At 44.1% G+C, this 12201-nt stretch overlaps 1 protein-coding gene across 1 annotated transcript in view; it reads right to left on the bottom strand.

Annotated features, from left to right (window-relative positions):
• Nucleotides 1–727: 727 nt before the first annotated feature.
• The window catches only part of enc3 (ectodermal-neural cortex 3), a 13464-nt gene continuing 1990 nt past the window's right edge, over nucleotides 728–12201 (bottom strand). Inside the window, exons 2-4 of the mRNA XM_080010097.1 lie at nucleotides 11543–12201; nucleotides 10688–11444; nucleotides 728–2413 (exon numbers count right to left, since the gene is read on the bottom strand). The exon at nucleotides 11543–12201 is cut by the window's right edge and continues 376 nt beyond it. Of these exons, the coding sequence (XP_079866223.1) occupies nucleotides 10698–11444; nucleotides 11543–12201 (1406 nt within the window). The 3' untranslated portion in view covers nucleotides 728–2413; nucleotides 10688–10697. The remainder of the gene's footprint in view (nucleotides 2414–10687; nucleotides 11445–11542) is intronic.

The following is a 12201-nucleotide window of genomic DNA, read 5'->3' as shown; positions in this document are numbered from 1 at the left end:
CTGCACTATATTTTTTTCGTTAAATTCACTGCTTTTTAAGACTTAAGGATACTTCAATAGTAGAACAGACATGACTATGGTGTATATTAACACATTTGGTCAAATTAATCACCTTTGTTTGTCTGCTGATGCTAGTCTTCTGAAGCCCTCGTCTGCTCTGAATGTGGAGAGGTCAATTAAAGACATTTATCCAATTTGCTTCATTGTTGTCTGTCACGGATTTTAGGCACTTTTTCGACTCAGAGCCAAGTTTTGTTAAATTTTCTGATTGCCGTCTTCCACGACAATCTTATCGTGCATTGTTAGGCATTTTAGCAATTTAAAGAAACATCTATTAAGCTTTTGTGGAATAAAAAGTTGTACGTTCTATGGTAAAGAAAGGACCATACAAAGCATTTCTTTTTTTTTTTTACCTTAAATGTTTGACCGAAGATCTTTTCAGGATGTTTGGGAGGTGTGATTAAGACAGAAACAGCAGCATACAGGTGTTTTCCTGATAAAAACCAAAACCACTCCCAACCTCAAATCTGTGTTGGAAAGTATTCTAGGCATGTCAAGAGAACCGATGTGATTATAATGGCTGCTGCCAATGCTGTTTTAGTGCCACAGCTGCAAAATTCCTGTCATTCACAGAGAAAAAACAGCAGGATAAACAGTGGAAAATGCTTTTTTGGCCAGATCTTTATTAACAAGTTGTAACTTGCAGAATATGGACAAGAGACCTTGATGTGAGGTTACAGTTTATTTTTGATATATTGAAAAGAGAAGTGCCTGATTCTATGCACACTGAGCAAATGGTGGAAATGTTGACAGAAAAATAAATCGATTACTTGCTACAACATTGGTTTAGAGTATTCACACTTCCCGAGTCGGGCTAAGACATCAATACAAAATTAAGACACAGGATTTATAAATTGTGCAAATCAAAGGCTTCTACAATTGAATTACCAAGCAAATATACTACATATTCACAAGAGTATTCTAAAAGTATTCTATTAAAAAGATACTCAGTTCACAGAGACAAACTTAACTAGCTTAAAAATGGTTATGAGCTTGGGCACATATAGACTTGGTCAAATATTACTTCCAAAATAACACTAACATTTTGCAAATTGGACCACTCACTTGCATTTCCATCACCTTAGAATTGTGAAGTTGAACGGCAAAACATCGGCTAAAGTTTTCTTGAGGAAATAATTTCCTGTTAAATGACTTTTTACAGTGCATTCATAAAAAAAAATTATTTAAACATATGAGCATTTGATCTTAACCCAGAGGTTAGGCTACTTTTAACGAATAAAGGCAATGTGCACCTTATACAAAACACAACTATACACGACCCTGAGACACAAAAAAAACAAAAACAAACAAACAAACAAACAAAAAAAACATATGGTTTGCAAGAACATAACTTACAATCACGGCTTAAAAACAGACATGGATCTTCTTCAATCACCCACATTCTCTTAGCTGAGCTCGTTTCAAGTTGAGGAAGAAGATACAAATTTAGTTGACCAAAATTGAGGGAAGCCAGAGTCCAACATCTAAAAATACAGTGGAGGAAGATCGTTTCGGCTCGCACAAAAGAAAAAAAAGAAAATAAACATACACTTCCCAGAATTTCCTCCCTCCTCCTCCTCCTCCTCTTAATCTGGACTCAGAAAAGACTTTATGCAATCTATTAGCAGTCCAAAAAAAGAAATAAAGTTCACCTGAGTATTAAATCATCAGCGGGAGGAAGAACCACAATTCTACTGCAGCCTTTACAGTTGGCTGCAAAACAAATGAATTATTTTCCTGATCAGTTTGCGAAAACACCCAAGTGTCCACGAAGAAGTTCTTAAAAAGAAGCAGAACAGACTTCTAAAATGGTAGAGATGCCACAGGGGGATGGGGGTTCAGTTGGTCGGTTCAGCAGTCCAGGGGCCACACACTCAGTGCTTTCCACATCTCATCAGCCCCAGGGAGCGAAGGGGAGTTCCGGGTTCCGGGGTCGGCCATTTTCCTTTTTTAGGCCAATGCTAGGTCAGAGGGCGATTGAGGGAGTGGCGTTCCAAAAGCCTAGAACACTAATCCAGGCTGTTGGTTGGTTCCGCTCCGGGCCATTCTATAGAGGCGACTGGTGGAGTCTGTGCTTGGGAACCGGGACCCACATGAGAAAGTAACACAGGCGCCTCAAGGCAAACACATCAGGTGGAGAGAGAGAGAGAGAGAGAAAACCGGGAGGCCTCTGGGGGTCCGGGGGGGAAGGTCATGGGGGGTCTAGGGGGTCCGTCTCCCCAACCACAGGCCGCCACCAGTCCTGCACCACCGTCTTTCAGGCAGAAATACACTCCACTCATCCACCCACCCCACAGCATTCCACCGGCCCAGAGAGGAGACATCCGCCTGCATTCCAGACACCACCGCTGATCTGGGGGGAGAGAGAGAGAGAGAGAGAGAGAGGATAAGAGCTTAGGCATCCTAAGAACTCGCCCGAGCTGCTGGATGAGAATCCCTCATGGTCGTGTTAAAGGCTCTCGACGCATGACAGGAGGGCGGCCCAGAGAGGAATGCGGTCCTCCACACTGCTGATCAGATTATCACCACCCAGCCGCTTTATCAGGCTCGCCCACAGAGCATTAATAATGGCCTGGGACAGGGAGCTGTTTGGCTAAATTCCTCCAGGCATGCGGGATTAGGCAGCGTCAGGACATTCATGTCACTGGGAGATACATTTTTCTAAATAAGAACAATAAAAATAACAATAAAAAAATATGATAATAATAATAATAATAATAATAAAATAATAAATCTTTTTAAAACAACCCTTTTTGCCCAGCACACATATTTAATCCAAGTCATTCACTTATATTACACCGTGAAATAATTAATTCCAGTGTTTTCATAGTTTCAGCTTTAGAGTCTTGGAGGATTTGGAGGATGTGTTAAAGTGCACGCGCTGCGGCAGATTCTTTGGGTTCCAGAGCAGCAATCCCTCCCTCTCCCTCTCATCCTCGTCTCTCTCCGTAACCTCAGAGAGAGATTTTAGCATCTCATTTATCTCCCCTGCTGTTAGGAAGGAATGCTCCAACTTATCTTTTGCGGGTGAGGAAATGATGAAGAAGAAAAAAGGAGAAGTGATATTTAGTGCTGATTTGCATATTTTTAACGATAATGCAATTCTGCCAAGATAGATGAAAGGTGTATGTGTATGTCTGTGTGTATGCGCTTGTGTGTTTTCTCTCCCAGAGAGCCGAGCAGCGAGAGCTACCAGCAGTCTCTGCTGGAGGCTCGTTTAGCTAGGCTTAATGAGCTCTCATTACCGTGGGTGCCAGAGCAGTTCCACTTCCACCCAAATCTCTGCTGATCCAGAAGCATCTGCTAATGTTGCTAACACACAAAGCCTGCAGCTCAGTGGCGAATACCAGCACCGAATACAAAACACACACTGGAGGCTACGTAGGGCCGTATAATTAGCTCTAACCTCAAGCTGAGATTTAAGGTATTTTGCAAATTTAGCACAATATTGTTATATGATTTATAGAATGCTGCCACTTCTTGACTTCTGTTACTACTGTACGCCACTTTGCTTAGTAATGTCACAATACTGTAACTTGTACTTACTGTAGACTAACTGCCAACTGCACTAACTGCAGTCTTCTTGCTGCTGCAACACCTGAACTCCCCTCAGGTGATTAATAAAGTGTTTTCTTCCTTATACCATGGACTAGAGTTCACCAAAGTTGACAGCTGTAGTCTATGCTTGAAGCCTCATGGAAACAATTGCAAACGAGTTGCTCTTTGCCTCCCAACTGTAGACACCTAGATGGGTTCAGTAAAGCACTGTATCCACCAGGAAACCTCCCCCTCCATCCTGATCAAAGCCCAAGTACAGCAGGACAGGCAACAGCCTGATGGAAGCTCCCACTGCCGCTGTGTGTGTATGTGTGTGTGCACGTGTGTGTGTGTGTGTATGAGTTGTTGCAAGTTTTGCTGTGGTTTTATTCTCACTCAAGTGCAGATGATGAAAAGCACCCCCCTACCATTTTTACTTGTCACTGCAAAAATGATCTATGCTGAGCTTCATATTAATATTTAGCTGCATAGACATTTACATTGACGTTATTTATTTCATGTTATCCCTCGTTCATGTTGTCATGGCGGGTGGAAAATATGGACTAAACATCACATCTTATTCCCCTCATTATTACCAGTCCTTCATGACACCGGTGTAATATGCAATTCCTGTAATTATTGAACAAAGAATAATACAGTTCCTGACTATGGTTTTGTAGAAACACAATTGTACTGTGTAAGCTCGACTGGTGCACTTTCAAATACAATAAATACAAATATGTTGCAAAGCTACCGTGTTGCGTTAAAACAAAGCCAATGACTAAAAAGTGAAATAAAATAAAAAAATAAAACATAAATCATGAATACTATGTGGTTCTTAAGTTTATAAGTTTGCACAAATTAACGACCTTAGGTTTGTTCCATTTCACATCTACAACACACAGAGAGAGAGAGAGAGAGAGAGAGACCAGAATACACAAAAGGTTTCATGGCGGCTATCTTGAATGTCTGAAAAATCCTTCCCCGTGAGCCAGTGACCTTCACCCAGTCGGCCATTACACAACAAGGGTCCTGCTGTCGCCAGGAATGAAGCTCAGGCCGAATCACAGCCGCTGCGTTATTACCTGTCATGTCATAGTCACAAAGCGAAACCTGGATGCTGCCGCTCAGGCTGCTCACAACCCAGCCCCGTTCGCAGCAGAGAAAGAGCAGGTAGTTGTCTGCTGTAGTTCTATTCAAAACGACGCATTTTAAGCCACATTTTGAGGAATTCTCTTCCCTTTGCTGTGAAAAGCAACAAGCAGAGCACTGGTGGTAAAGAACACTGGATTCCATTCGCCCACCCAGCGGCTGGGAATTGAAAATATGACACACTCTGCCCACACCCATCGGTTGTCTCTCCCCAGCATGTGGGAACCACAGTGGATTGACTTGTGCAATTATTTTTCTCCGCCAGAGCCTAATCACACCCGTCCTAAAGGTATGTGTTTGTACTTTAAAAAAAAAAGATGATTTCAGGGTGGGACACGCTAAAATATAGCCTGGATGTAATTTCACACACGCACACACACACACACACACACACACACACACACACACACACACACACACACACACACACACACACACACACACACACACACACACACACACACACACACACACACACACACACACACACACACACACACCTTAGGGCTTGGTCCTGTAAATCAGAGCCATGACACTCATTTAAATTTGATTTTGCTTCACCACACCTCTGACTGCATCTGCTCAACAGCATCTTCAAAAATTACCCACAATCCACCACTTCAAACCCCAGTCCCCTTCCTCCTCTCAGTCCCTGGTGTGTAACAAAGGCCTTTGCTATGTTTACTAATGACTGGCTACAATTACATAGAATTGATGAAAGGATAAATCACGTTTCATACGGCACTGTCCAGCCACCTTGTGAGTTTAAATTAGTTTTGGGGTCTTTTGATCAGTGGCGTGGCCCCACAGGAGCATAATGAGGGTCTCGCTGTCTGTGACACCTGACAAATTGCAGCAAAAACATTATTCTCCAGCGCTGAAGTGGCACAAGCAGTGGGACAAAGTGTGCCTCTGTGATTAAATATGGGCCACTTCAGTAGCACTACGAATCCCTAAATATTACATAATTCAGATGAATTACCAAGAAGAAATAGCCCAATCCCCGCACCCAGCTGTCTTCCTGAAAGGACCCTGGCTACTGTATGACAAGGCATCTATTTGAAGGAGTGTAATCAAATTAGTCTGGGTGATTATTCAGATTTTTTAAGCATCTTTTCTTTCCCCCCTTTCCCCTTTTTGTCACTCCCAGCATGGAGAAAAGGCCAATAAAAAGTCCATTAGGTTTATGCAAATTTAAGCAGCCATGCCGAGGGGCTGTAATGTGGCAGATTGATTACTTGTGTGCACGTTTTTGCCCTATGTGCACGTGTGTGTGCGTGTCTAAGAAAGAGCAGGGTGGTGGTTGTGGCCGAGGAGAGGATGTGCGCAGGAGTGGGTTGGGTGGTTGTTGTACACAGATGCCACAATAAAAGGCTCATTCAGCTGCGTTCCTTGCAGCCCTCACAGTTGGGCATTAATAAAACATTAGTATTGAGCGTGTGGGGGCCTCCGCTCTCCGTCGCCTGATCCCAAAATGACCTTTCCCCATTTTACAGCAGCTGTCTGGGGATGGAGGCGAGCGTGCGCACACACACACACACACACACACACACACACACACACACACACACACACACACACACACACACACACACACACACACACACACACCTTCTCGAGGTGTACCCTATCACACAGTGTCTACTGTGTGCTACTGTGATTTTGTTTTTGTGAGTGGAGAAAGGTGATGAGGAGGGGAAGGAGGAAACAAGGCTACAGTCTATGAAGTTCAGAAAGCATTACTCAACTGTAATGCAGACAATATTTAACTATATGCATTATGCCTAAATATACCAAAATATACCAATTATACCAAAATCCCTGACAATATTTGGACTCATATCACAATTTCTATATAATAATAATATAATATCACCCAGTCCTAACCTCTATCTAGGTAGATCCCGTCCATTAGTAGACTGGTAGCAAGTCCAGCCGAGACAGAAGCTGGAAGCCCTGTCCAACTTCAGATTTTCATATAATAAAAACCTAAATACTTTGGGCTTACTTCCTTCAAACTGTTGAAATAATAAGAAGTAAAAGGAAAGTTGTGTAATTAAATGTTTACAACATTTGGCACTATGTGAGAAACCTGGAAGGTTATGTATTTTTCCCCTCATCTGGACTACAGCAGCAGACACAAACCATAACACTTACGAACATTTTTAAATACCTTTCCATCAACAGTGGGTTCTGGCCAGCCCTGGAGACTGTGGTTAATCACATGTGGGGGTGGGGGGGTTCAGAGCTAGAATTTAGGTGGTGACAAGGAGACTAGAAAAACTGGTAAACGCACACAGGCAGACCGAACTGCCAGGACAATTGGAATGCGAAGACCACAACGGAGCATTAACAAATCATTACTAATGGTGCTGCTGACCACACCTTCATTCCTCCCAAATTAGACGAAGGATGGCTGGCTTTTTAATGCAGAGGCAATGCCAGAAATGCGATGCCTCTGTGTGTGTGTGTGTGTGTGTGTGTGTGTGTGTGTGTGTGTGTGTGTGTGTGTGTGTGTGTGTGTGTGTGTGTGTGTGTGTGTGCGTGTGCGTGTGAGTGTGTATAGTATGAGTGGAAAACAAGAGTAGTTTCACAACTGCGTAAAGAACACACAGCACAACTGAATACCGAAGCGGCTGACTAACTGCAGAGGTTTTTAACCTCTCGTGAACAGAAACAAGGAATACAAACTGACTCGCGCCTGCACACGTGCACAGGCCCGTGCACACTATTATTTTTCTCTTTGACCCCAGTTGAAAGTTGACAGCCTCTGGTGCACTGTGTATTTTTAGGCAGGCGTTAGTCGCGCCTGCCAAACATTGCAAAATATAGCTTAGCGTCTCCCCGTCTTACTTGCTTCCCTCCTCATCTCCCCCTTTCTACATTCAAAACAGTGTGTTCTTTTTTCAAAGGATCTTTCCCCTAAATACCCTCCTTATCCCCAGTTTTCCGGCTGCCCTCCTCCCCACTCGGCTGTCACGGGTGAGAGAGAGACAAGCATCTCGTCGCCGTGGCGTCGTAGGAGCAGAGTGGCTGCTTAACAAGCAGGGCTTCTGGAAATCCGAGCTTTTTCCATCTCAGCTGTAATTAAACATAAAGGGAGTCAGCAGCAGGACGGGAGCTACTGTAACTCCAAGAGCTCATGAGGATTTGGAACCTTGATCTTTTCCTCGCCAGTCTGTCTGTCTCTGTCCCCGCCTGGAGCCCAAAGAAGCCCTTACCCCTGCATCCAGACAGTAGTCTTCACCATGTTGGTAAAGTCCTAGTACTGTCCTGCAGGTCAATTCAAACACACACCTTTTCAGATTCATTTCCAATTAGCTTTGCACTTGACTGGACAGCAGCAGAGGGGAGTGTTTCAGATGTTTTTCAGGTACAGTATAGTTCCATTCAGACAAAATCAATACATATCCTTTTGTGTGACGGTTCATATTTGGCAAGGACGTCCAAGTCCACATCTCTTGAAAAAGGGTTTTTGATGTAGTTGCCAAAGCCTACTATTAATTTCTGACCAATAAATTTCCATTATTAGTCAGATGAATGCTGAATGCAATTATGTTGTTCTGTAGGAAATGCTGTACTCCATGAAGGGTCTTCTTATTGCACTGGTTTACAGGAATGGATTGTCAAATTTATGTGGAGTTTGTTCTACTACCCTGTTGAGGTGTGGAAATGTATCGATTTTTAGATGCATCGCGATGCGGATATGGAAGATTCTGCATCGATGCAGTGACAGAACATGATCGGGAGATTGGAAATATAATTAGGCCTAAAGGAAAAAAAAAAAAAACCCAGACCCTACCATTCATTTCTAATTAACAGATTGTGATTGTGATTTAAATAACAGCCTTCACAAAATCAAATTATCTCCACCATGTTGGGGAAGCTCCGGTGACGGGGGAGATCAGGTGAAGCCAAGTTGCAAGACGGGCTGATTCATGTCGACTGGGTCGTGTTTCGCTCCACCCCCCATGATGTCAGAGAGATTACGGAAGTAACGACAAACTTCAACTTCCATTGCTAAGCTAGTGGAAGATGTGGCTACCATGGTTACAGCGTGATACGGTGGGTTGACAAATCCATACAGGACACAGCAGGAAACACCAGGAAAGCAGCTGGTTCAGACGGCATCCCCGGACATGTTCTGAAGACCTGTGCCGACCTGCTTCCCCAGTGTTCACCATAATATTCAACCTCTCCCTGGTGCAGGCCTTGTACCCATATATACAAAATTGGTGATGCAATACATTGAGATGCATCGAGAATCGTGAGGCCAGTGAAGATTCACACCTCTACTACCCTGGCATTAGCACTGTGGCAACAAACAAAGGCCATTGTCGCAGATTTGGATAAAGTCATCAAACGTGATTAATTAAAATAGCTCTCCCGCAAGAGGCATTTTAATCATAGCGCCATTGTTCAGAGTTGAAGTACTGTTGTCATATTTTAAATCCCGATTTGCTCTGGTATTTTCTGCATTTCAGCTATCCAGAACACCTCATTAGTTCAGATGACCTCCATTCCAGAGGGGTTGGAGTAGTAAAGTTCACGTTCAGGTTGATCTGAAGTTAACCTCTGTGAAACGCTAAAAACAGTCGGTTACACTTTTCCCTCTTGCCCCAGTATCAGTATTAGTTTTCTATGTTGAATTTAGACTGGTGAAACCTGGATCCTTAAACAAAAAAAGTTAAATTGCTCCTATGAAAGCACAGTGGATCGATTGAAACTTAAATAGAGCAACAGCACTACCCTTCTTTTGAATTCTCTTGGAATGACATTTGCGCTTTTAAACATTATGATACAATAATAATAAACTTAAAAGAAATGTAATAATGCAACAGAGTTTGAGTTCCTTAATAAAAAAGTGCCATCGACTTCTGGGACAAAAAAAAGCATTTCCCTATGCAAGAGTAAGGGACCAGCATTGGGTCATGAAACTTAAACCTGCTCTACCACCAGCAGGCATGTTTCAAAATAACCTGCAAAATATCACTGTGCTTACTCTTCTTTCCGTCTCCAAACCGTATTGCATTCCCTGCCTAAAAAATGAATGTAGTGGGAAAAAATAAGTATCTCTTATCTGAGAAAAAGGAAAGCGAAGCTGTGACAACAACCACCTGTCGTTTCTTCCGGAACATTCTTCCTTTGACCAGGTGCTTATGTTATTATTACTGAATAACAAGTGTTACAGGACCATTGATCACACTCATGTTGCACTGAAATAGATCCCAGCGTTTATTTTCCTTCTCCATGCCTTCCTAAATTCCTGAAGAGATTATTATCTTAATTTATTACACCAACCAGCAGAGAATATCTGTCACTATCATCCCATATTACGTAGTAATGTGTAGTCGGGCACAATGTGCAACCCATGGTTAGAGGGTTGATCCCTACTAAGGTAAAGGTATAGAATAATACTGGGCCAAATTGGCCAACACCTGGAATAAGTTGAATGGCACGTCAAGTAACCTGTGATAACACACAACAGAGAGGTAATTTTGAAGTATTGACTCATAAGACCTACCTTGCGGTGCGACCTGCCCACTTCCCTGGACCTACAAGCACAGACCTGACTCCTGCCCCCCTACTCCTGTCAGTGGCCAAGGTTCTGGCGTTGCAGCCTTCAGTCTGTAATTACCCAGCCTGCTAACATTCCTTCTGCTCTGTAAACCAAGATACCTACATGTTTATCCAACACCCTGCCGTCACAGCAGTGAGATAATGTGTAACTGTAACCACTAGCAACACTGACAACAGCGAGGGGATTTAAACTGGCCTTGTCCAGATCTGACTGATAAACACTTGGGCCTTTTCTCACTGGAGAGTAACCAAGCAACGTGCTAGGCAAAATTGAAGTAAGACCTTTTATAAAGCAGCGTTTTATTTTCATATAAAACTTCTCAGAGGGGACATTGAGAGAGAAGTTAAAATTACTCACCAGAAAGGGTTTATGAGGAGAGGTACTTCCAGGTGCTGACAAACGCAGTGGGGATGAGCGAGTAGGGCACACTGGTCACACTGTCCCAGGAGTCTGATGAGGGATCATAACAGTCCAATGTCTTACATCGTTGAGCACCGAAGTAGCCCCCAACCACATAGAGTCTGTTCCCGGATGCCACCGCATGGCAGCTGATCCGTTTGGCTGTCACGTCACCGAATTTGGACCACTGATAGGTCTCGCTGTTAAACCGGTAGGCTGAGCTGGCTGAGAACTCAGTGTCACCGCCGATCACCACCACGTGGTTTCCCACAACGGCTGCAGCCGTGTAGCGCCACAGCTGCGGGCATGCCGCCGGTACAGTCCATCGGTTCTGGCACGGGTCAAAGCACTGGACCTTAGGGAACTTTTCTCTATTGACGCTGGTTCCACCAAAAGCAAAGAGTTTGTTCTTGGCACCGACCACAGCGGCATTGCTCACGCCTTCTCTGAGCGGAGCCACCAGGGTCCACTTGTTGGTCTGTGGGTCGTACTGTTCCACCTGTTTGAGAGATACCGATGGGGAGGCAGGGAAGGAGCCTGCTAGGGATGTGTGTCCACCCACCACATACAGGATATGGTCGAGTTCTGCCGACCCATGTCCGAATCTAGCAACTAACATAGGTGCAGCTTTGGACCACTCATCGTGGAGTGTGTCATAGACCCAGACATCTTTCGACGCACCGTTCTCAGAACCGCGTCCTCCAGTAACATAGACCTGCAATACAGATGAGTTTATTATGAATATGTTCAGGACAAATTCCACATATTAACAAAACATAATACACATAGCTAATAACAACATATGATACATACTTTACAACCAATGGCACACGCACTGCATTCCTTCCTGGGGCTCGGGATGTCTGTTTTTGGGGTGATCTCCTTGGTCTTGTTGTCAATCATGTAGACCTTATCACACATGAAAGTTTGTCCTCCCAGTAAGAGCAGGGCCTGGTTGACCTTTCTGGGCCTGGCGCAGAATCCCGTGACGATACCATCATTCTGAAGAATCCTCATCTTGCAGCGCACAGCATCTTCTACAATCTCGCGTCCCACCTTGTGGCCCATCACTAGCTCCTCTGAAGCAACGTTCTTCAGCAGGTACGTCTCTGGGAGAAGCGCCAGACGAACACAGCGCAACAACTCAGGCAGCTCACTGTGCCTTCGGTCCATGTCGGCCTTAACCCAGTCAATCACGGCCTCGTACACAAGGCTCTCGTCTTCCACCTCCAGCTCTTCGCTGAAAATTAATTCCTGGACTTTGTCTCTGGGAAGGTTGAGGAAGTCCTCTGTCCTGTAGAGAGAAGCAAAGTCTGCCAGGCACATTCTCCAGGACAACTCGTACAGCCTCTGACATTGGTGGGCATCAGACAGCAGCATCATCCCCAGGCAATTGGATTGATGGAGATTCTTCTCCAGAAATTCTGCTGCTGCATCCCGAATGTCGTGAAATTGGAGCATGTCGCCAGCTT

The sequence above is a fragment of the Zeus faber genome (genome assembly GCF_960531495.2).
Source record: "Zeus faber genome assembly, chromosome: 1".
NCBI lineage: Eukaryota > Metazoa > Chordata > Actinopteri > Zeiformes > Zeidae > Zeus > Zeus faber.
This window is presented reverse-complemented; position numbering and strand designations above follow the sequence as displayed.